The 27097-nt window shown below is 33.4% G+C and overlaps 1 protein-coding gene and 1 pseudogene across 2 annotated transcripts; both read right to left on the reverse strand.

The window, feature by feature from the left end:
* Window positions 1–14801: 14801 nt before the first annotated feature.
* LOC120090810 (NDR1/HIN1-like protein 10) lies at window positions 14802–15287 on the reverse strand. Its single transcript, XM_039048517.1, has one exon. The coding sequence runs from the start codon at window positions 15285–15287 to the stop codon at window positions 14802–14804; it is 486 nt and encodes a 161-aa protein (XP_038904445.1).
* A 5128-nt stretch (window positions 15288–20415) lies between these two features.
* Window positions 20416–21409, reverse strand: LOC120091398 (NDR1/HIN1-like protein 3 pseudogene; annotated as a pseudogene). The gene has a single exon (XR_016524771.1). The product of XR_016524771.1 is annotated as an NDR1/HIN1-like protein 3 pseudogene (transcript).
* Between the last annotated feature and the right edge of the window lie 5688 nt (window positions 21410–27097).

Genomic DNA, 27097 nt, shown 5'->3' on the forward strand with positions numbered 1-27097 from the left:
TAACCCAAAAACTGATTCTCAACTAAATCCTTTTGACCTACCAAGGGGACCTTATGGATCTATAGCTTGAAGCTCCAACGGTATGTGAATAAATAATTAAACTCTTTAATTACTTTATCCACCATTTGTTAACTGTCGGGCACTCCACTAAAGACCAGCTGCACTTTTCGCACTACATATATAGTTCTATGTCCATTGGATATAACCAATCAACAGTACAATGACCCTTCACAAATTGCTCGTAAGTACAGTTGAGCCAAATTACCGTTTTCTCTCTGTAGTTACATTTAACTTATTAAGTACCACTGATCTCTCTAATGAACAATAGATCATAGTACCACTATGACTAGATCCCTCTCGGGCCAAGAGAGGGTGTGACGCCACAATATTCAAGACCCAGAACCTGCTTCGAGGAAGAAGTGAGTTCCATCTTGTGTAGGTGAGTTCTTAGCTCCCCAATTAGACGAATCACCAAAATTGTAGGCTTGTTGAGTCATCGATCCGATCACTCTCACCCATACAAATCAAAGGGCCATCTCATAGGTAGGAGTTCACAACTCACTCAAGATTAATGTTACCTATGGTCATCCTAGTGAAGTGAAAGTTTCTATTATGAACGGTGTTATATAATGAGACTAAACATTTTGTGGTCCGGTCTTATTCATTAGAAGGATTAGTGGTACCTTATCTTGATCATTCATGTGAAGATATATGAGCAGGGGTATCTTGTACAAAGAGTTTGTATAAGACCAGACCACAAAATGAATAATCTCATTATATAACGCCGTTTATAGTAGAGGCTTACATTTCACCACGATGACTGTAGGTAACATGACTTGAATCCTGAGTGAGTTGTGAACTCCTGCCTATGAAGAAGGTCCTTTGATTTTCCTGGATGAGAGTGGCAAGTTTGCTGACTCAATAAGCCTACCATTTTGAAGATTTGTCTGATTGAAGAGCTGGCAACACAGCTGCACAAGACAAAATTCACTCATTCTCTAATGTTGGGGTAAGTAGATAAATTGCTCCCTTATGTTGCATTCGGTAAACATGCCCATATCTTGAATAATTATCCATAAAAATGACAAAATATTCAAACCCTCATCAGACCACAAAGATCTGAGTGTATAAGCTCCAAGGGTTCTTTGACTCTGTAAACTTTTCCAAAAAATGTTGTTTTGCTATTTTTCCTTCTAGAGAAGATTCATATACAAGTAAAGAATTTTCTTCTAACTCGTTTAGAATTCCATTCTTAACCAACCTCTCAATCTTATTGAGATTAATGTGACCTAGTCTCAGATGCCAAAGATGAGTATATTCTTTAGGAGAATTTTTTTTTCTTAGTTTTATTGGTTGCAGTGTTGAACATTTCAACATTGTGGAACATTTTTTATACTACGGTCTTTGTACATATAAGTTGCTTTCATTTGTTGCAGAATAAATATCGATACCATTTTTCGAAATAAACCTTTTATTCTGAATAAAAGATATATTAAAAGATTGTTCCAACAAACATGAAACTGAAATCAAGTTCCTTTTGAAATTAGAAACATAGTAAACATTGTCTAACAACATAATCTTTGTTCAAAAAACAACTTTAAACTCCCAAATGTAACCGTTGAGATAACCAGTCCTGTTCCAACTCGTATAGTCATCTCTCTTACTGTCAACTGTCTCCAGGAACTAGTTTCCAAAAAAAGTACAAATGAGGTTAGTGGCTCCTGAATCAAATATCCAAGCATTGTTATCATTTTCTACTAAACATATTTCTAGACCCAATACATCAAGTTTACCTTCTTTATCTTTCTTTTTCTCGCCCAAATATTTTGGGCAGTTTTTTTTTTTCCAATGGCCATGTTGGTTGCAGTGAAACCAAGTTCTTTTTGTAACCTTTCCTTTTTGCCCTTTTGGGCAGCAACAACAGTGGTGACTTTATTCCCTTTTCATCCATTTTTTTCCCATTTCTTCACACCAGATGAAGATTGAGGCACATATTTAGTTCCAGAGGTTGAATTTCTGCTGAACTTTTTCTTTTTGGAGAAAGCAACATTTTCCTCCCCATTATTTCTTTTGGCTTTCATTAAAAACTAAAAAATTTGTAGCTCGTTAAGGAGAGTGGAGAGATTATAGTCAATTTTGTTCATAATACAATTGCTATGGAATTGCAGAAAGCCATCTGGAAACGATTGCATTATAAAGCTCACTTGAATGGGCTCATTTGTGAGACTTCTATTCATCTCAATGATGTTGAAATGGTTCATCATGTAAAGGACATGTTCCCTAACAGATGATCTTTCAACCATTCGCACACTGAAGATGAACTTAAGAGCATCATACATGGCTTGTGAGGAAGGGTTTCCAAATATATCACACAATGAGTCCATGATCTTACGTGTAGTGATCATGGTCTCATGCTTTTTGGACAGGACTTCAGATAAGCCTCCCAAAATAGAGACCTTTGCCTTATCATTGGCCTTGGTCCATCTCTCATAAGCATCAAGAATACTTCATGATGCATTGGGGCTAGAGGTTGGAGGACATTCCTCCGTGAGAACGAATTTGAGGTCATCCACTACCAAAACTATATTCATCGTATTTTTTCATGTTGTATAATTTTCTCCAGTTAATTTTTCGGCGTCAAGAAAAGTAACGATTAAGCTAGACATGATGATACAACACAAATTACTTATATTAGACACTTGTGCAAAAAATCATTTTAATTTAATCCAATCAGTTTAACAAAAAAAAGAAAAAAGAGATAATAATAATAATAAACCCAACGTTACTTATTTTGCAATGGTACATTCGATGATTTGGATAAATGCCGCCTCAGGATGTACAATTATTCCTATCACTGAAGTGAGACACTCTCAATCAAACAATATCCTAGAATAACTTCTTATTCACATAATATTTAATTACCATTCAGTTGGTCAATAAATCATATTTATAATTAACTATATATTATAATGTATCTTATATGATTAATTTTCTTATTAATTTGAACAATTCAAATTAATCTAAAATTAATTGATTCTTATTTTTTACCCTTAATGAGCTAGTAATGACCTACAGATTAGAAGCTTCAAAGATACAAGATTAATTAATTAAATTAACATTCCTTAACTGCGGGTCACTCAACTAAAGACTCACAGTTGCACTCTTCGCACTGTAGGCATATTTTCGTGTCATGGATATAACCAATCGACAGTAAGTCAACCCTTCACAATCGCTCGTAACTACAGCTGGGTCAGATTACCATTTTACCCTGTTATTATATCTAACTTCTTAAGTACCACTGATCCCTCTAATGAACAAACAGTTTATAGTTCAACTATAAACTAATCTCTCTCAGGCCATTGAGAGGGTAAGGGCTCATTGTTCAAGACCCGAAATCAACCTCTAATGGAACAATTCATCTACTTACCCTAAAGATAGGAAGGAGTGGATTCCATTCTGTGCAGCTATATTCCCAGCTCCCTAATCGGAAAAATTTTCAAAATGGTAGTAGGCTTATTAAGTTAGTGAATCTAGTCACTCTTACCCTGCAGATCAAAGGATCACCCTCATAGATAGGTGTCGTGTTTAAAATGTGTGATCAATTCTGCACTAGACTACGATTGATATGCGTTATTAATAGTACACTCGTAGTGTAATGAACATGCATCAATGACAAGTTTTCTTGGTCACAAGACAAGTGAAACCTGATTGCGAGTGTCTTAGGATGACTTAAGGTCGAAGACAGGAATTTGCAACAATTGCATTAAATAAATTTGATCTATGCGGCAAAGGTAGTTTTTTATGTGTATGCTTTGAACATGCGATGAACTATATTTTAGGTTATCAAAGAAAACGTTCTAAGAGCGCCGAATGAGAGAATGAAGGAAGCAGCAGACTGGACGTGGAGAAAATGTATGGAGAAGAAAGGGTTTGGAAGAAGGTGGTTATCGCATCACTAAGCTCTGTCGAAGGAATTTATCCTAGCTCATAGCTCATAGTTGTTGCGCACCTCTCAATGAATTGCCACACTTGTCATATCTCTATGATACGTGAATGACTATACTTGAAAGCGCAAGGTTGTTTCTATCTCTAGAAATACTTCTTGCTTTGCTTAACGAGTTCCACAACTACCTCTCTTTCGAGAAGTTAGTTATAGCTACTTGTCTTTATGAGTAATCATAAGCAAGCTTTTAAATAACTGCACATTAAGCAAATAGGGTAACATCCTTAAACTTTTCTTAGCTCATGATAATGACTTGCCTCCATACCCCGTTAAGAAAGCAATATAGTTGAAGAATAAAAGCGAAAGAACAAATGGGAAAATTGATGAAAAGGGACATGTTGATATTAAGAAAGCAATATGGTTGAAGAATACAGAATGAATAATGTCTTAAACAAACATGTACTATAACAACTATAATAGTAAAGAAGTGAGGTGAGTAGTTAGTTGATAGCAATTTCTTGCGCTCAACAGATGGTTACCAAGGCTGCTAGTGTAGTTATGGTTGAACGAAGAGAGAAAGTCTGAAGACTATTGCTTTAGCGAAACTCCGATGTTGGATCGGGTGGAAAGTGAAGGTGGATTGTTCTCTCAAAACTCTCAAAGTTTTCTTGATCGTAGAAAGTTTTCCTTCTTCATGGCATCAAGGCTCTATCTATAGAACCATGTGATGTTCTTTGTTGGGATTCCTGCTCTGATCGACCGTCGTCATCTGACGCGGTAGATAAGAATGTCAGTACTACACTCATGGTCAATGTTCTGGAAATTTGACAGAAGATCCACCGAGACTGTTTTAGAGATCCCAAAGCATGCGACCATTTGCTTGCTTCTTGAAGGATTAACACATGTCAACTCCTTGCAGTAATCTACAAAATAAACACTTTTGGTACAATCTTTTCATGAAATGCGGTCAACGGTTACTTTTTAAGTACTTTGGCGCAAACTTGATGTTTAGCATGAATTCTAAGCATGACTAACGCATATTATTCTTTCCTACCTTCATTATTCTTGTTAGCTATATTTCCAGCTCTCTACTCAGATAAATTCCCAAAATGGTAGGCTTATTGAGTCGGCCAATCTAGTCACTCTTACCCATACAGATCAAAAGATCAGCCTCATAGACAAGAGTTCACAACTCACTCATGATTAAGGTCGAGTCACCTATGGTCATCCTATGAAATGTTAATCTCTTCAATCAACGGTGTTAAAAAGAGATACTAATCATTTTACGGTTCGATCTTATACAAACTCTTTGTATAGGATACCCTCACTCACATGTCTTGATCACATGAACAATTATGATCCAATCGTTTGTAATACTTTACAACTATTATAACAATTATAAAGTGGGTCGTATCCGTAGTGTCACAAAGATAAGGGATCCAACCTTATCCATATACTACAGACTATTTAGGTTATTACGTAAATATGATCGACCTGTATGTCAACCATATACATGTTTAAGTTAGATAAAATAACCTTGGATCATTCTTTAATAGACTATTGTACATATAAAAGGAAGAAGCTTTAGAGATAAGCCCCAAAGAAAAATATAGCAAGTACATAATTACAGTAAGGTTAAGTGAGTTTGAGGATGGGTTATAGTATTTGATTATATGATGAGGGATAATGCATAGTATGTAAGATTGATGATTCAATTACAAAAAGATAATTTAGATTCTCGATCTGCCATGTTTCACTTTGTTAGAATTTCACAACGTATTTAGAGTCGTACAACACATGGGAGTAGAGAAAATGTTGAATTGATATAAGAAAACAAGAAATTAGAAAAACATATCTTAATTGGGGAAAATTTTGTTAGTAGAACATTTTTCTAAAAAAATGTGTGATTTAATAAAGTCTAATTTAGACAATATTGTCATGGAGATATGTATGAATAGGTCTCTGGCAAGACTTAATCATATATATATATATATATATATATATTAAAGAGAAACTTGGTTAACGTAACCTTAGAGGCTTTTGTCATGTGTGAATGAAACTTCTTGATTTTTTTTTTTGTTTTTTTGTTTTTTTTTTTTTTGTTTTTTTGTTTCAAGAAGTTCATATAATTAAGTATCCAATGAAACCAAGAAGAAAGTACCAAAGTTAGTCAACCCATATATAAAGAGAGAGCCCAACAACCATGAACCCCATAAAAAAAAAAGTGTGATTCTTTGGCCAAACTTAATATTTAGATAATATAAATAAAACAATATAAAATTTACATTCACCTATCTACTTAAATAAAATAAAAAAAAAAAAAAAAAAAATCCCCACACTTCAAAAACAGGCCTCATATTCTTCAACAAGGCATTTTCCCATTTTTTTTTCTTTTCCTTTTTGGGATGTCAAATTCATGGTCAAGAAAATAGGTAACATATAATATTAATGCTTACATTAACCCCGAGCAAGTAATTGAGGTGATATTCTAAAATGACTTTGATCTCAAAATAATAGCATTTTGTATTAGCTCACTGTTCAAATAGGTTTGTATGGTTGACATTTCATTGTTCAAATAAGCTTGTATGGTTGACATTTCATTTCCCTTCTTATGATCATTTCATGCTTAAAAGAGGAATAATGGTCGTCCATCATGCATTACATAGTTTTTGTTCCTTAATGTGAGTTTGAAATAATGTAACTTTTTTTAAGTTTTGATCTCTCGTTAGATGTACTAAAATATTTCAACTAATTAAATTTTAAATTCAGAGAAGGGAAGTATAAGATGATGGGTTTGTGCCTTTGAAATTTATCTCAATTTAAATTTTCCACCAACCATTCACATTGGAAAGCACCTCTAAATTTCATTTAAATATTTAAGAAAAGTCTTTTCAATATTATAATTAGTGAATTGTCTATCCCCTTGTGCATTCTGAATTTTAAAAATGAAATTAAAATGATATCTAGCCATACAAATCCTTTCATTAAAATAGTTAAGAAAAGTCTTTTCAATATTATAATTAGTGAATTGTCTATCCACTTGTACATTCTAAATTTTGAAAATGAAATTGAAATGATATATTGCCATACAAATCCCTTGTGCATTTCACTCTTTTAAATCACACAATTTTTGAAATCTTTATAAGAATGGGCTCTCCTGGCTAATATAAGTTGCAATCTTGCCCTTTGTGCATTTTATATTGAAAGGAATGTTTATTATGACAACTTGTGAATATAATTAAATCCTTGGTTGCCAACATAATTTAAATTTTCTTCATTGAATCTCGTGAAAACAATAGTAGAAATTGACGTAGTAACTAGTATAGAAAAATTAGGAGGCAAACAATATATCAATAATAATAATAATAATAATAATAATAATAATAATAATAAAATAAAAACCCAAGAAAGCACATTGGTATTTTCATTTTCTATAATAATCCGTATAAAACTAAAAATAGGAACTAGCTATTTTATTTTAATTTATTTTTTTAATAACATAAAACTAAAAATAGTTATCAAAAGAGTTGTTTTCAAGTATCGAAAAATAAAAATTATTTAAAAATATAGCAAAATGCCTCAGTGATAAGACACTAATAGATATTGATACACTAACACTGATAGATATCTATGTTGGGGTTGATGCCTTAAAGTCTCGTGTCCCATAGTTTGTAAACAGTTTGTACGAACGCTTATGTTCTATAATTCATGATATTTACTTCACATCTTGATTTTGCTCAGTTGTATGTTTTATTTACTTTACCACAGACCAATAAAAACAAAATCCTTGGTTATCTGTATGTAACTCAAGCATGTATGTGGTGACATACAAGTGGATCATATTTTGAGTGATAACCAAAATGGTCTGTAGTATATGGATATAAGAGGGAAACCTTATCCTGGTAACGCTATGGATGCGGCTCGCTTTGTGGAATGGTCACAAGTGTTGTGACTTGTCACAAATGGTCTGAACCTGATCATTTCTGTTGGGGACATGCAAGCGGGGGTGTCCTATACAAAGAGTTTGTTATATACGTTCATGACAAAGACTTCACTTCACTAAGACGACCATAGATAACATGACCTCAATCCTGAGTGAGTTGAAAACTCCTACCATTGAGGGCGGTCCTTTGATTTGTATGGGTACGAGTGGCCAGGTCACCGATTCAAACCTATCATTTTGAGGATTCGTCTGATTTGGGAGTTGCGAATTCAGCTACACAAGATGGAATTCACTTCTTCCCCAAGGCACGGGTAAGTAGATAGATAGCTCCCTTAAGAGCTGATTCTAGGACTTGAACGATGTGGTGCCACACACATTCTCTTGGCTCGAGAGATGTTCACACATAGTTGGACTATGTTGTATTATTCATTAGAGGAATCAGTGGTACTTAAGAAGTGAGATGTAACTATAGAGGCAAAACGGTAAATTGGCCCAACTGTACTTACGAGCATCTGTGAAGGGTTATCGTACTCATGATTGGTTATAACCAATGGACACAGAAATACATCTGTGGTAAGAAGAGTTCAGCTGTTGGTCCTTAGTAGAATGTCTGGCAGTTAACGGATGGTGGATCTCGTGGCTAAAGAGTTTAGTCAGCTATTCACGTACTGTTGGAGCTTTAAGCCACAAGTCCGCTAGGTCCCCTGGGTAGCTTCGATAAAGTCGAGAATCAGTGTTTGGGTCAATTTGAAATGTTCAGATTGACAAGAGGGAGTTCGATTATATATGATATAATTGAACTGGTTAATTATATATAATATAATTGACTAAATGTATGAGATACAATATTTTGGAGGAAATTAGATATAAATATAATTTATATCAAGTGAAGGAGAAATTACTATAGTAAATATATGATAATTGGCCGAAAACCTCTCCTCGTTCGTGCGTTAGTGGGAGAATCTGAAGTCGATTATTGAAACCGAAGAATAAAATGAAAATTTGTTTCATTTTGCAAAAATTTTGAAAATTCGCAATCGGTGTGAAAACATAACGATTGCCTAGTTTGAGAGCCTATACGATAGTTGCTCATCGTCTAAACGATCGCACACCAGCGTCTAAACGATCACACGCCCATCCCTAAACGATCGCTTAGCTTTCTTAAACGATCGCATAGTGTGCTGCGTTTTCTAAATGATCGTCTACCTTTTATTAAACGATCGCTTAGTAAAACCTACACAAACGTGTAGCTTCTTCTAAACGATAAGCACATAACTTTACGATAGCTCTTTTTCTCCCAATTGATTATCGTCTACACGATTTGTTTTTTCTCCGACCTCTACTAAATTCACCAAAGACCACACTTTGGATTCTCACTCCGAAAATACGATTGATTTCAATTGGTGGTGTCGTCCTTGTTGCTTTTTTGTTCGTGACTATTTGTGTTGCTGCCGTTGATGTAGACAATCGTGCTACTGCAGCCGACTGGTTTGCTAGACGATAGAGTTCGCATACAGGTTCTTCCACCGCGTTTGAGTTCAACGTTTGAAGAGGGTCTTCAACTGGTATGAGAACTCTTTCCTTTGTATTTTTATTATTCGAAGCATGCCTTTAATTAGTGTGAATTTCATAACTGTCTATTAGAATGTATGTGTTGTATTTCGGTCATAATGAAATCGAAAAGATCCAAATGCGCTCATGGATGCTCTTCATTAAGAGTTCCTTCAATTTATCAATGTCTATCACTTATATCACTGATAGACAGTGACATTTTTCTATATATTAAAATATTTTGTTCCTAGGAAATCTGTCTCTATCATGATAAAGCTTGACCAAAAGTCTAAGAGAACCAAGAGGAAAGGTTAGAATCGTGGTTCTAGCCACCAAGACAATTAGAAGAAGCAGAAATCCTCCTCGAGAGAGACGGTACAGTTCTTTTGTTTTAACTGTAATAAACCTGGACACATAACTAGGAACTGTAGGACCAGGCATCGTCCTACTGGTTAGTGAACTTTACAGAAGAACCGTTAGTTGCCATGATCATAAAAGTAAATATGTTCGGTGGTTCTGGGGGGTGGTGGATAGACAATGGCGCTACGTGTCATATCTGTCACAACCTTAGTCTCTTTAAAACTTCTACTGAAACTAAGGATAAGAACACATTATGTTGGGGGATCACCACTAAACTAAAGTTACTAGAACCAGCAAGGTGGAACTGAAGTTCACATCCGGGAAGGCTCTCACCTTGAAGGATATCTTGCACACTCCAAATATAAGAAAGAACACGGTCTCGGGCTATCTCCTCAACAAGGCCGAATTTATTCAAATTATAGGGGTACATTTATATACCCTTACTAAGAATAATGTATTCGTAGGGAAGGTTTATGCAACTGAGGGCATGTTCAAATTAAACCTAGACATAAATAAAATAAAATCTTCTATTTATATGATGTGTTCTTTGAATGTTTGGCATGCTAGACTTTGTCATGTTAATAAGAGATTAATTAGTAATATGATTAGCCTTGAAATGATACCTAAGTTATCAATTCATGAATTTCATAAATGCAAGTATTGTAGTCAAGCTAAATAACTAAAACTCCACATAAATCTGTATTGTTGATAGGTAAGGTTTTTAATAGTGGGGGCTCGGGATCCAGTAGTCTAATCCTAGTTAGAAGTCCTACCTCTACAGAGGAAGCCGACCCAGAACCTAAAAGAAGAAAAAGAACTAGAACCCTCAAGGATTTTGGGGATAACTTTCAGACCTATAACGTAGAAAAAGACCCTAAAGACCTAAAAGAAGGACTTTCCTCTGTAGATGCCAACTTATAGAAAGAAGCTATAAATGATGAAATGGACTCTTTTGAGTCAAATAGAACTTGGCATTTGGTAGACCTACCCCCTCATTAGAAAGAAACAGGTTCCCAAGGTAGAAGCTTAGACCTGATGGAATAGTTGACAAGTTTATAGCTAGATTAGTAGTAAAGGACTTCAGACAAAGAGAAAACATAGACTTCTTTGACATCTTCTCCTTGGTTACTAGAATTACCTTAATCTGTTTATTGTTTTCTCGAGCTGCCATAAATAACCTTGTAGTACATCAGATGGACATAAAGACCACTTTCCTAAACAGTGAACTTGAAGAAGATATTTATATGAAAGAACTTGAGGACTTTATAGTCCATGGTCAAGATAATAAAGTTTGTAAGCTAGATAAATCTCTTTATGGTCTAAAACAAGCTCCTAAACAAGGACATGAAAAATTTGATAACTTAATATTATCTAAAGGTTTCAAGGTTAATGAAAGTGAAAAATGCATCTACTAATGGTTTGAAAACAATCTTTGCACTATTCTGTGTCTATACGTAGATGACTTGTTAATATTTGGGTCGAACTTGAACATCATAAATGATGTAAAATCTATGTTGAGTGCAAACTTTGATATGAAAAACTTAGAAGAAGCGAGTGTAATCTTAGGCATAAAAGTGACTAGGTATAAAAAGGAATTTCTTTAGATTAATTTCACTATGTAGAAAAAATTCTACAGAAATATAATTACTTTGAATTTAAACTAGTATGCACTCCTTATGGCCCTCGTGTTAAGTTGTTCAAGAACACTGGTGACAGTGTTAATCAAACTGAGTATGTGAGCATCATAGACAATCTCAGGTACGTTGATGACTGCACTAGGTTTGATATAGCTTATGCTATAGGATTACTTTGTAGGTTTACAAGAAAACCTAGTATAGGGCATTGGAATGCTATAGAAAAGGTTATGAGGTACTTAAAAAAAATCTCAAAACCTATGATTACATTATAAGAAGTTTCCCACTATCCTAGAAGGGTTCAACGATGCTGACTTGAACTCTCTCTCGAATGATTCAAAGGCTACAAGTGGCTATATCTTTAATATAGTAGGCGGAGTCGTCTCTTAAAAGTCCAAGAAAAGAACAATTTTAGCCCAATCGACGATGGAATCAGAAATAATAGCACTAGCAACAGCTAGTCAAGAAGTAGACTGGCTTAGAAGTTTGTTGTCAGAGATTTCCCAATTTAAAAAACCAGTATCACCAATATTGATCCATTACGATAGTACTGCAGTAATCGCAAAAGTTCAGAACCGTTATTACAATGGAAATAGATGACAAATATGTCGTAAGCATAATACCATAAGAGAGTTCCTCACTACTTATGTAGTTAGAGTGGATCATATACAGATTGATGAAAATTTAACAGATCCTTTGAGAAAGGACTCGCTAGAGAGAAAGTTTTCAAAACCTCAGAAAGGATTAGACTCATGCCAATAAAGAGATGAATCACTGTAAGGAAAATCTAACCTGTAGACTAGAGAACCCAAGAAACAGGTTCAATGGGTAATAACTGATCACAAGTTATAAAGTGAATCATGCCAAAATGAACATAGAGCTCCCTTCCTATGACCTAGAGTCTGAGCATGATATCCTAAAGTATAAGAAAGGTTAAATTTAGTTCTTAATGAGATCTATACTTGATATCAACTAAGGTACCTAGCTATAGGAGTACTCTTGATAGACTCACCTATGTGAACGTGGAACTGGGGGCCACTTCCTATGGATTTTTTAGGCAAACTCTATAGAGCATTCACTATACCGGAATACACGTGCTAGGCCTTAAAGCACGGGCTTTAAAACTACACTTAGTAATGTTGTGTGAGTTCAAAACCAAGAGTTACTCTAGTATTTTCTGAATTTTCTACACTACGTAAAGGTTCAAGTCGTAAGACACCTTTGTTTATGCACAGTACTTTACAGACTTATCTTGCTCGATGAAAACAAAATTTTCCTATGTGTTAAATTTCCAAGTGGGGGATTGTTAGTGAAAATTTTAAGTGTTAAATGAAAAAAAAACATTTTGAGAATCCCACATTGCTTAGTTTGGGAAATGGAATCTCCTTTCTATACTCCCACCTTGAGTTATGGGTTTCGGCCTCAAGAGTTACCCATATTTTAGAGGGAGTAAGGAGATAGAAAAATGTGAGGTGGACATCCCACATGCATGTGTCGCCACTGTCGGCGCCCTCCGTCCGGTCGGGTGTGGCAAGGCACTCGTGTGTGTGATTATTTTTTTTAAAAAAATATTAATATCATTATCTTACTTTATTATTTTTAAAATTCGTCTTTCAATAGCTCCAACACGTGTCACGTCAATCAAGTCTTCTACGCGCTTTGCACAGCTACACTTTCATTGGCCACGCGGTTTTAATATTGTTTTTTGTTGGCCCTCTATGCCTATAAAAGGCAAAAACCTTCTAGCATTTCTAGAAAACTCATTCTTCCATTTTCTCCCTTGAACTCTGCTTCATTTAGTTTCTGAGCAAGTAAGTCTGAAGGGTGTGAGTTTTTCGGTCAGGTATAGTGCAACACTGATCGAGATAGTTTTATATATTCTTGGTTATTTTATCTTGGAGACGACGTGGCAATTTTGTAGAACTGCTTACACACTTGGGGCAGAGCCGTAAAACATCTTAAAGAGCGGAGATCCGTGACTCAAACTATAACAAGCTTCTGTTTTGCAGGTTCCATTTTTCTGACGACTGTTGTTTATGACTGTTTGCTACTGTCAAATCTTGTTCATCAGAGGTAGTTGATTCCAACACAAATCTTTCAAACTAAAAAAAAAAAACCTTAATTTCATATAGCCACACCCATTGTCTACTCAAGCAATATCGAGGATGTCGATGCCATTACAGGGGTCGGTGGAAACAGAAGGGTGGCCCTGATCAGAGTAACCGATGATAGTCAAAACGGTTGCATACAGAAAGAGGAGAGTGGCGATGAACTCGAGGCCCATCTCCTCTTTGCATATTCGTACGCCAAATAGAAAATAAAATGGAGTAATTTTTTTATGAATGAAAAATGGGCATGTCTAAGAGAAGTTGGGGTTTGTTTTAATTCTTTCAAAAGATTCGGCAATGGAGAGGGAGGAGAGAGAACAAGAGAGGAAAGAGAGAGGAGAGAAATATTAAAAATATATTTTCTTAATCCGAGTGATTGTGCAACATAAGTCATCTAGTAATTTTTCTATTTTAATTTATTGACTTTATTTGTAGAGGGATCTTTTAAACCTATTATTGAAAACTTAGAGACTAAAATGGCTAATTTGAAAGATAAGGGACCAAATGCACCTATTCTTTAAAACTCAGGAACCAAAAAAGTATTGTTCTCTAAATTTTTTATTGTGTATTTGATAGATTTCAATTATTTACAGTTTATATCTAATAGGTTTCTTACATGTTAAAAATGAGTTGTTATATCATATATAGAATTTAACTTTATGTTTAGTAAGTCCTATTGTACAATTTTTTGAAAAAGAATCAAAAGACTATTTATTGTTTACTAAATTACTATTTTAGGGCTCAATTAGATACAAATTTAAAATTTGTCCAATCAAATAACTAACTTTTATACATTTTGAATATGTTGAAACCTAATGAATACAAATTTGAATACATAGAGGGTGTAGAAACATAAAGATCAATATATTTTAAATAATTTAGCTCAAAATAGTTATTATAATTATATTTCCTTTTATGTGATGAGAATGAGATCTATAAAGATCAAGATGCACCTAAGTAATCCTCTTATAATTATTAAATAATTTAGTTCAAAATAGTTATTATAAAAGTTAATTTCAAACATGCCATTGAGTCATTAAAAATCACTTTTGATTATGCAAAACCAGATTTAAAAATATAGAATCAATAATTGGTATGAAAATCACTTTTAACAAATCACTTTTGGTTAAAATCGTTACCATGTCCTATTATCACCCCCGAGTCTCCCACTAACCAACAAGCAAAGAACAAGAAATAGAATCAAACATACACTAACAATGACAAACTCAAGCGATTCTAATGAAAAATTAAAACATAGCGAATCAATAAGCCACGTAACAACCAATAATCCGGAAACGTGGGAATGATCTTCGACTAGTAATCAAAGGAACATTCATCCCACAACGAACCTTGGGCTTGATTTTGAACCTAATGGGCCCAATCTTCACTCTCATCTGAATACAAACCTCCACTTTCATAGAAAATATCTCAGCAATTTTCTCGACACTCAACAGAGCAAGCTGCTCCGCATTGAGCTTCACCAGCTTTTGACCATACAACTTCATTTTGAGTAGCCTCGTGCCTTGATCATCTCCTTGATAGAAAGGCGACAACGACATATTCCCAATGTTTATGTCTTGATACAACACCGCCACTTCGATGCTCTCAAACCAAATTCCAAACCCAAGATTAGGGTTTTTGATTGTCATGTTGAGGTTGAGGTTGAAGAGGAGTTGGCTGTTGTTGGTGGTGAAGTTAAATTGGGTAAGGTCGGCGTCTACCACATGGAACTGGACCTTGCGGGTCATGGCGATTAGCCATAAGCTCAACAAGGAAATGAGTATTAAAACTATGATGATAATGGTGGCTAAGATGAACTTCTTAAGTATTGACATGGGTGAGAGATTTAATTATAATGTATTTTGGAGTTTTTGGGACACCCCTTGATGGGTATTAATATTCCCATTTGGGTTGTAAAACAAGGGATTTTTGTACCATGAAATCAATTGATTTTAGAATATAATAGTATGTAACATAATTCTCCAAGCAGTTTAATATTGGGACGATGAAAAGTTCAATTCCAATAAATTAATAGAGGTTAATGATCATTTTCAATGAAATTCCCACGTGTTATAGTATCAGGATTTTTGTCTATTGATATTTTAGAGATGACGAGAGAGTTATACAGTGAGGTGAGTTAACATTTTTTTTATTAATAATATAATTTTGATTCATTTTCACGTTCCACCTTATTAGAAGTGATATTAGATCGTTTCAAGAGACCTAAACTTCACTATGCATATATCATTAAATAACAGATACATCTATTAGAGTTATATCTCAATAGGCACCTCATAGACATATACATACCTGATTGAAAATCTATTTCAATGTGGCAGTTGGATCTTCAATATTATTTAAGTGTATATTAAATAATTTGTTCGAGAGAATGTCTTTCCAATTTATTATCTCTACTCTTTTATCACTGAGAGACAACTCTAACGATGACTTCATCCACTTGAATAATGGTTGTATCTAAATTTTATATTATAGTAGTCACTTGGCTAATGGTTATTCTACATATTTTGTTTCTATTTCTACATCTATAAATATTTTTTTCGCACAAGTAGACCGTGGTACAGTTACACATATATGTGATGTGAGCTGCAGCCCCTGTTTTTGTCTAGCTAGCGCAACCCAAATATTGGGTTTATGTTTTAACATAAAACATATCCATAAATATTTTATAGGCAATCTAATATCTAATGGGTAACTGCAAATAGATTTATGTTTTATAAATATAGATCGAACATATTGAAAATGTGAAAAAAGAACTATATTTCATTGAATCTCTGGTTTGCAAATTTATATTTTAAAAAATTCCTACCAAACAGCACTAAACAAACGGATTTTTGAGAAATAAATATCATTCCTTGAAATTTTCTATAGTGGTACAAGATGTTCATATCAACTTATTTTCCTGTAAATTTACTAAGGTTTCAATTTAGAATTTCTAGCTCCCTTCAATATAGTTTTTTGACCACGTCCAACATGAAATCGATTATCATCAATACCACCTTTTAAGTAGTTTCCAAATTAAGACGACTTTCGATGTATTTGTCAATCTGATGTCTCGTCATCGATGAATAAGTCTACAAACAATTCTTAAAATTTTAAAATAAAAGTTTCTTTATTTAAATGGTTTTAATCGAGACCTTAAATAATTTCATTTTCATATATAAGTCGTTTTTTTGCTTCTCCACGTACAGCCAACTGTTTATTTTTCAATCTATGTTATCGATCTAACGAGAAACCAACAGAAAAATTTGTCATTCGGCCGCACTCTTTTTCATAATCCCCCTCTAATAATCTATAATTAACAAAATTTAAAAATTTGGTTGACTTTTTAAAATTATATTATCATTCATCTGAACTTACAACTTATAAATTAAGAGTTTGGTTAAAATTCTGATTTTATTGTATATTATTAAATTTTATGTCATATTAATTATTTGTAACCATGGTTGGGTGGAGAGTAAGATTCAAATATTGGTTAAGAGTAAGACAGTGAGAAGGGTTAAAAAAGATTGGCCTCTAATATTTATGACATTTTGTATTGTTTATTTTGTGATAAAATTATTTTATCATTAATGTAGCTATTCAATTTCCATCAAATAATTTTATATATTATAGAAATGTTTAAAGGTGTCAGGAGAAGAATGATTTAACATTAAAAGGAAATATGATTTTTTTTTTTTTTTTTTTTTTTTGGGAAAGGCAGAAAATATGTAATTTTGTTATGTAGTAGAAGGCTATAGTTATCCAAATACCATATATATTTAACATACAAATGTAGTTTATCGTTAAGGTAGATATTTTTTTCTTGATGACCGATGTGTTCAAATAATTCTGGGTCCTACATTTTCTAGAAGTCTTATTGAGATGAAATGTTTCAAGTCTACGTGAAATGTTGTTGGAGAAAGAGAGTATAATCTTAAAATCATTTAAGAAATTATGAGATTTATGTTAATCCTAGGTTTAATTTGTCAAAAAAAAAAAAAAAAAAGCTAGATTTATGTACATATATTGACTACTCATATGCTAGATGTGACTATGTTTTTGTAGAATAAAATAAATAGAGATCTAGAAAGGATATTTTCGGATCATTCTAGCATTCTACCACTTGCGGACTTTAAAACATCTTTTAGAATGCCAAGTCATTTGGGGATAACTGATCAACATGTAGTGACCAAATTTAATTTGCTATGCATGGAGTATATATACATATATATATTGGAGAAGAGTCATGCAGTGTCTATGCTTATAAGTATGAATTAAAGATTTTCCTCTGTTATGTATATCTTGAGATTACTTGATTGACTAGAGATTATTTTTTGACCGTGCATATTAAAATTATTCTATACTAAACCAAATTTGTATACATTTTTTAAGAAGACTTTTGCTTGTTATTGTTGCCCAAATTAACTATATTCTCTAGTTTTGCATGCACAAACTACCCAACATAAACAGTCTACCTCACTTCAATATTTAGGGAAGACTATATCTTTTAAGCTTCAAAACTTCAATCGTTTACCTGTATGCGAGCTCAATCGTGTAGATGATGCTCAGAAGAACTAGATGATAGTTCAATAGTGTAGACGATACTAAGAAGAATAGACGATCGTGTAGACGATAGTTGAGTGGAACAAGACGATCGTGCAAACGATAGTTGAGGAGCTAGACGATCGTATAGACGATGCAAAGTAGAGCTATACGATCGTTTAGATGATGGAAGAGGAACTAAACGATCGTGTAGATGATACTTAAGAAAAAACTAGACGATCGTAGAGAAAGAAAGAATACAAGAATTTAAATGGTTCGGCCAAAGACCTACGTCCACTTTGCGAAAAGGGAAGGTATCTTTTATTGAGAATGAATGCTCTCCTCTCTCTTCTTCTTACTCTCTCATTCTTTTCACCTTTTATACAGGCTCTCGTTTTCAACAGAAGAAATTTTGGTGGTTACAACAAACAAAACAGATAGAAAACGACAACGATAAACTGCCTTCTACTTCTTTTATCTTCAGTTCTTTCTGTTACAATTATGTATATTAAAAGATAATGCTACATAATTCTATGTTTTACTTATTTCAAGTATTTAAACTTCTTGTGATTTTATTGTTTCTTATAAATTTCAGCTTCTAATAGATAGAAACAGTCTTCTTAAAAGTTATTTTCTCTTATCAATTAATCATTTATTGTATTTATAGCTCATTGTTTAATTCTTATTTTTCTACCATAAAAGTCTGTGTAAATTAGAGTAATGTTATTGCACTTTCTATAATTGGAGTGTGGAGGATAAAATTAATGGTTGCATAAAAGTTTATTAAATCTAATTTTGCAAATTTAGTCTAAAACTTAAAATTAAAAATAAAAATAAAATACTTAAATTTAAGTCCCAAAAAAGTAAAGTTAGATATAAATTATAAGCTAATCAGGCTGAAACATTTCTCTTAAAATCGATTTCGTCAAAAACTTACTGTAGGTGATACTTTAATGATGGGAGAACCAAAGTTTAAAATGTTGATGCCCTCATCTTAATTTTATAGAAATATCGATGAAAATATCGATAAAATGTCAATTTTGATGGAAATTTTTGAAAAAATTTATAAAAATAAATAATTTAAACAAATTAATAAATAAATAATTTATGATTTTTAAACAAGCTAACATGTCTATTATTGATATTATATTTACATTAATAATATTTTGTTGCTTGTTTTTTATGTTTAATAGATTTTTCTATCATATAATGAAAATACCGATTCATCTCTCATGTCGATATTAAACTATGAAAATATAAAAATATCACATAAAATAATTGACATGTCAACAAAAAAAAAAAAATTTAATGCTATAGAGACCCATATATATCTACATTACATCTATCTCCTTGTTGTACGTTGTTACATATTACTTTGGTGGTAAAAGAGCCTCATTGTTCTACTGTTTAATATGATAGATGAAAATCCCTGTAAATTCTTATAAAAAGAAAAATTCCTATACTTTGATATAATTTACGAAATGCCATCCCTCCCTACTTAGGGATCACAACAATGTTGCAAACAATAACAATTTGTCGTTTTAGTATCATTTGTTTCCATCAATGTCTTTGTCCTAGTTGTGATCAATGGCCATACTCTTTTTTTAAATAGTAATGGGTCTCTTATATCTACTAGTTTATAAATTACATTATTTAAAAAAAAAATTCATAATTTGTAAATATCGAGAAAATGGTGTTAATGGCTTATTTTTAGAGGTCCAAATGAGATCTATCTCATTTTTAAAAAATGATTGTTTTATTTTATTTTATTTTATTTGTATTTTACTTACATTAGCATATATAGGGTGAAATTAGTAAAATGACCAAAGTACCAGAGGAAGAAATGAGAGGGAGACCAAAGAGGGAGAGATGATCCAAACAATTAATAAAAATTACAGTTACGTTTGCTGAGGAACGAGAGGAAGAAACGAATTTTCATGGAATCCTTAAGACCTCGTGTGCATTTTGGACTGAATCAGTACTTTCATATGTATCTAATGTCAGCAAAAGATAATTTTTTTTATTCATTTTTTTAACTTTAAGCATAATTCACTTGATCCTAAAAAGGGATCATCAGTACAAATTTTTCTGGACTTTTTTTTGAAAAAAATTAAACAATATGTGACGATATGAAAGACCTAGATATTTAAATATTAAGTTGGGTTCAAATTCTCTTCGTCTAAATAAATAAATAAATATATATATATATATATATATATTTGAGTTGTCATGTTAGGAGGACATTCAAACTTTTAAACTCTCCCTTTAAAAAAATAATTATGATAATTGAGTTAAGTTCATATTCAATAACCAATCTAATAATTAAACTAAAAATAAGAAAACCAACCATACTAAAGTTTTATTATAATTATTCATACACCATATAAATAGCTAATCGCCAAAATTAATTAGAATTAAAATAATACGAACAACAACAAACAAATAAAATAAATTTATGGATTCACAACAAAAGCTAAGAAATACGACCAAGAAAAAGACGAATTAACTCACCAATAATCAATATCACAGCCGGTGGACTGAAACACCGAAGTAACTGAGCCTCCATCGGAAGTCAACGGAACTTTGAACTCACAATTCACCTTCGGCTTAAACTTCCCGATCCTAACGGCGCCGAACTTCAACCTTATCCGAAGATTAAGCCACACGTTCATCTCGTAGACGCCGGCAAGTGTCTCGGCGTTGAACTCCGTTAGCCCCTGCCCAGCGAGGAGAAGGAGCTGCTGGCCGGAGAAAACAGAGGTGATGACGGCGGTTGTCTTGTAGCCTTGGTAAAACGGCGGCAGCCACTGGGTCTGTAGGCGCTGGTCTTTGTAAACGGCGGCGACTTCGATGGTATCGTAGTAGACTCCGATTCGTCTGTTGGGATTTCTGACGGTGACGTTGAGGGCCAAGTTATAATGGAGCTGGTTATCGGTGAGGTTGAATTGGGTGAGTTTAGCGTCGGTGACTTGGAATTTGACTTTATTGGGACGGAATATGAGCCATAAGATCAACACGGCGAGACCAACGATGACGACGATGGTGATGAGGATCTTGAGAAAGGTGATGAAGCAGCCACCGCCGCAGCTGCAGCCTCGGTGGCTGTGGTGGTGGTCCGGACGGTGGTAGGTATGCTTGCCCATTTGTTGAGAGAGGTAATTGAATTGGAATGAAAGATGAGAAAGGATTAGTTGAAATTTAGGAGAAATATGAGATTTTTATAAAGAAGAAAATAATGGGTGCATTTCGGCTATAACTATCTTCATACATCTCTCTATGCTCGCCCCCTCTGAGACGGGGTCTGTGATAGTAACCTTTTTGTTGGCTTTTACATATTTTATCACAAATATTAGTTCAGTATAATATAATTAAAAAAGATTCAACCATTGTACATAAATAAATTTTTTCATGGTAGAAGAATTAATGAAAAATAAAAATTTTACTCAACTTTTGGTAGTTACATGCAAACGAGTCATTTTTCTTTTTTGTTAACCAATTTTTTCAATTTAGAGTTCATAATTTTTGGGATTTTGTAATGGGTCATAAATTATACATACTAAAAGTCTGACCTGTATCTCATTCAAATAAAAATTTAAATATCAATCACAATTTTTCACGTGACAAATTTTTTCGGTTTAGTTTACTTTACGTTTGGACGACCTCCAATGTATTGGTTTTTGTTTTATTTTTTTTTTTTAATAAATAAGAGTGGAAGTGGGAAATTGACGAATTGGTTTCTAAGGGAAAAAATATTGATGGTACCATGTAGGAATTAATTTCCAATTGCCATTTGACAAAGATTTTGTTTCTTTTTTTTCTTTTCTTTTTCTTTTATTATTTTATTTTTTTGTTTTTCTTTTTGCTGACCCAATAATTGAAGGTGTTGACTTGAGAAATTAATCCATATGATCAAAATTTTAATTATAATCTAAATGTATAACTGTTTGTTTGCAGTTCAATTGGTAAACGGATCATTTTCGAGGAAATTTCGTGGATTGAAACTAGATGTGTAAGAGTGATTTGATAGATGGGTGTTATTTACCTGTTTTTAATACTTTTCAATTTTTTTTTAAATATATAATTTTTTCTTTCGCCATTTTTGGTTCTATTCGTCTCTAAAAAATTCTCTATTCCTATTCCTCATCTCTCTTCCCTATATTCTGCCTATGACAATGATAACAATTCCTCGTATTTTGTCTTCAATGATGGCAATAGTCCACAACGAACGGATTTCGTTCTTCTTTGATAATGCATGAGGGTCGAACGATAATGTATATAGATTTTTCTAGACTCTTAGAGACTCTTTGAGCACTGAGATGATATAAGATGCAGGGAATTCTGATGTCTGGGGACTTCTAATCAAATATAAACGATCGAGTATGATCAAGTATATTCGAGCACTGACATGATATACAATACAGGGGAGGAAAATGACAGTGAGATACGAAATACGTTCCAAAAATGGGCTCACAAACAATTAAAATCGGTGGGCCTCCAAATACTGAGATGATATAGAATGTGAAAATATATCATCTTATATTGGACCCCAAATAACCCTTTAAGATTCACGTATGCAGAGAGCAAAAGTTATAAAGTGACTTAAAAAAATATATATATGGATGAGAGAAAGAGTGAAAAAGTAAGAAAAACGAGAATAAAAAAAAAAGATTAGTGATATGAGTAAAAGATTAGAAAGCTTTGGGATGAAAAAGAAAGTAAATTCTAAATTTTAGAAAAACATAGCAAATATTTGGGATGTTTGAAAACTATTTGTAAAAACAAAGTATTTCTTTCGTTATTGAGTTGCATCTTTAAACAAACAAACAAACTATTGATTGATTTATTTAATTTAGTGGCGTCTTGAGGAAAGATGCTTTGGTAATTTTTGCCCATATAGTTTGAGTCCTACCTCCATCACATTTTGTAGTCCCACAGTATTATGCATAGTCATGAGATCTTGATCTCCCCCACTAATCTAATACATTAATGCTCCAAATATTTTATTATGACTTACCTATTGGTCATCAAGACTCAAGTGAGGAAAATCATTATGTCATCAAAGAAAGTAGAGATAAATTTTAGAAAATATCTAGTTACATCTCAAATTATACCTATATTTATGTATTCTACTCAATTGTCGGATCATAATTTGATTTTCAGGCTAAAATCTTGCTTTAAATATTTTAAATTTTTTTATGAGTGTGATGAGAGTGAGATGCACATCTTCGAATGCACCCAAATATTATTCCTTTTGGTTTGTCTTAATGCTTTGTAGTTTGTATTGTGTTTTGGTTCTATATATATATATATATATTTGCTTATTATTTTATTTAATTTCTCAACATCAACATTTTAAAGTTTAGTGAAATCTAGAATAAAGGTAAAATCCAAAATGATTATTTGAAATTTCAGATTTTATAAATAGTCGTTTATTGATCTTATTATATCGTTACAATTCGTGAGTTGTCGTGAGGTATAGGTGAAAAATTAGTTGGATCTAACATAGGATATAATATCAAGCACGATGTCACAGACAATATGTATGATAAGTGGGCAATGTGAAAGCAAACAGAAAAATAACGACACACAGATTGGTCACCCATTTCAGTGCAAAAACACCTACGTCTGGGAGCAATGTGCCTGGTGGAACAAAACTTCACTATAAAGAGTTTAGAAATTACAATGAAGGTGTTTATCTATAGACTCCCTCTTCAGTGACTCACGTATAGTTTCCTCTTTAGTTCAACTTAGGCTCCCCCTAAGTTTGAGCTCCCTTCACTTCCACAATAATGCTTCTTTATTTTTTGTATGAGATCCCTTCAATACAACATACTTAGGCTCCCCACATTCATCATATTTAATCTCCCCATAAATATAAGTCTTCATAATCTTCAATGTATTTAGACTCCCCTTAAATGCAATAACAAATCAACTCCTCCCGAGTTCTACAATGGCTGTTGAACCAAAATTCTCAACGATAAATACAAAGATTTTTAATAACAACACATGGTGGTTAAGGCTTAGACAAACCCTAAGCTCAAAACTCTCAGTACACACTTTTCCCTGCTCTAAAAAGGAATAAGAGTATAATATAAATAAGGCTAGCTATGGGAATATATTTATAGAGTGAATAAATATTCTCTGCGAGAAAATAAGGAAGGCAAATATGGAAATCTACAAATCATGTAGAAAGATATGGAAAAGATATTTTGTGGATTCTGCTGCCAGACATGTAATAATATTTATAACAACGTCTTTGATATGTTATATTACATGTTGCTCAAGTTTTGTCTATAATAAAATCAACCAACCACACTGTAGACCTATAATAAAATTAGCCAATCATGTTGTAGTAAGAAGCTTCCTCTTTGGCTTCTTTTTAAGGAAAAAAACCAATCAGAAAGACATGACGGCGGAAGTAAACCAACCAAACTAAAACAGTTATTAATCCAAAAAGCAAATCAAAATAACCATCACAACTTCTTCTCCCCCTTTTGTTTGGCTTACAAAACAGTAAAACGGCAACGAAAACCAAGACATTAGAAACAAGCAACTAGCCAACAACCAGTAAGAGTAAACTGAATGCACAAAACCTCTACCCCATCAGTAGAGCCATCAATATAGCTATCAGAGTTTGTATCATCTAACAAATGTTCAAAGCCTTCAGCAACTAACCCTACTTAATGAAGTTTCCAACATAAGGGGAAATAGGGAGAGAACCATCCAAGACATCAATATCATCAGTAGGGAAAATATCATCTTCAGTTAGTAGAGAAATGCCATGGACGATGATAGGCAGAAGATGTCGTGAAGCAGATTAACGCTAACAAGTAACACAAAGGACACTTACGAATACCACTAGAGAGCCTGGCTTTTTCACATAAAATTTTGTAGAACAACTTGCATAGTAATATGTGGCTTACCCTAAACCAAAAGCAATAACAACTCTAAATTCAGCATACAAAAGGAAGGAACACCATAAACACAACAAAAACAGAATCGGAAAGAATCACTCTAGTGGATCTACAACCAAATAAGGAAATAAAACCATAGCCAAATATCTGCCCATAAAACCAAAGACAAAAGGTCTGAGTAGATAAATAAAAAAAATATTATATGCCAACCAAAATTATACCAACCCATACTAAACAAATCAATACAGAAGACAACCCATACCATACCAAAGTAGCAACACAAACTAAACACAACAAAACACAAACTAAACACAAAAAAAACACGATCTTCGTCTCACAATCGAAACCAATCTATTTCCCCCCTTTTTCCATGAAGAAAATCAATCAATATGAGGGGATTGAGAAGAAGACGTATCATCAAAGGATGTACTCCTCATATCATGTTGATAGCTTTAAAAAAGAGATATTGTTCCTAGCTTAATTGGGGCTTGTTATCGAATTTTACGTGTTTATTTCCTTATTTTGTAGGTACCGAGCAATCAAGAGGTAAAATTAATCATTTGGTGAAAAACGGGGTTAATTTGAAGCAATTTGGAGGTGATTTAAGCATCGGAGCTTCAAATGAGTCAAAAGACAAAATGCTCCTACTTCAGTGTCACAACGCTCACCTTATACAAAGTCCCAACGCTCGCCTGACGCTAAGAGGCAATAGCCTGATGTGTAGGGGACCGATGCAACACTCCAAGTTAGCAACAACGCCAGCGTTGCAACGTTTTCCTAACACTCGTGGCCTTTTTTGTCGAGTGTTGTAACGTTGTTTCTAGCATTGCAACGCTACAAAGATTTCTATAAATACCTCCCTTCGTCTTTAGGTCAAAATATGCTGAATTTTGGGGGTTGAACTGACGAAGGCTGAAGTTAAACTTCAATCTTCATCCTTTCCCTTCAGATTTTAGTATCTTTAAGTTATTATTTTTTTTTTTTGGGTTATAATCAACGGATCAGACATGTATCTCAGATTTATCTATGAATTAAGATGTAACTTCTATCTAATTTCGTTTGAGCAAGAGCCCTATGTTTAATTTCTTGAAGGTTTTCTAATTAATTTAACTAAATTGTTGTGAACTCTTTGGGACGATTTGATTGAATCTTAATGAAATTTTTATAAATTTCTGACAAATTAGTTTATTGAAATTCTTGTTTGCAAACCGTCATAGCCTATGCATATATTGATTGATTTAGTTGTGCATATTAGGATCACATGTATAAAGTCTAGACTATTTCTGACTAAATGCATGTATGCTCTAATATAATCTTTTCCAAATAAATCATGCTATAAGATATGGCTTTTCCAACTTGTAGTATGTCTCAACATTTGACACTATTGATTGGTTATATCCAATGGACATATAAATATATTTATAGTGCGAAGAATGTAGCTGTTTTTTGCATGTCATCTTAGGCCTTTTATTTAGAATTAAGAGGGCTGTTAAGCATAATATGCGGCAATTATGTTAGGAATTCATGAGAAAATGAGCTTGCGGCGTTCAACATTGAGAATCTTGGCTAACCTATTATTATACGTTATTATATGTTGAATTGTCTATTTTTGTAGCTACACAGCGCGGAAGCCGGACTACCGCGTAAACGATAGCATGCGGAGAAACTCTCCATCGCAAAGGCGAACGCATTCAATCAACGCATGGATATTGCGGTAATCAGCCGCATGCGTCCATCACACAGGAGTTGCGATCGTCAAGCGATTGCGGTCATCGTGTAGAAGTTGTGGTATTAAACGAATGCGATCACTGCACGATTGCGGCTACACGATAACGCATAATAGAGGGATCAACGCAAGGTTGGTGGAATGAATGCATCAATGCATCTCTTGAAAAAATCAAAAGACTATGTTGACATTTTACCTACCACGCCATTAGCAGCAGAGATTCAGAAAAGGACTAACGCACTGCGAATGTCAGAATCAGAGCAGTCTATTAATGCTGTCCGCGATTCAAGCTCTATAAATAGAAACCGATGAGCAGAAATTCAAGGGATCCAAGGTTTTCGCCTGAGGTTCGCTTAGGGCGAATTCTTGTGATCCA

This window comes from Benincasa hispida, chromosome 11 (assembly GCF_027475165.1).
Source record: "Benincasa hispida cultivar pf3 chromosome 11, pf3_genome.v1.1, whole genome shotgun sequence".
NCBI classification, from domain to species: domain Eukaryota; kingdom Viridiplantae; phylum Streptophyta; class Magnoliopsida; order Cucurbitales; family Cucurbitaceae; genus Benincasa; species Benincasa hispida.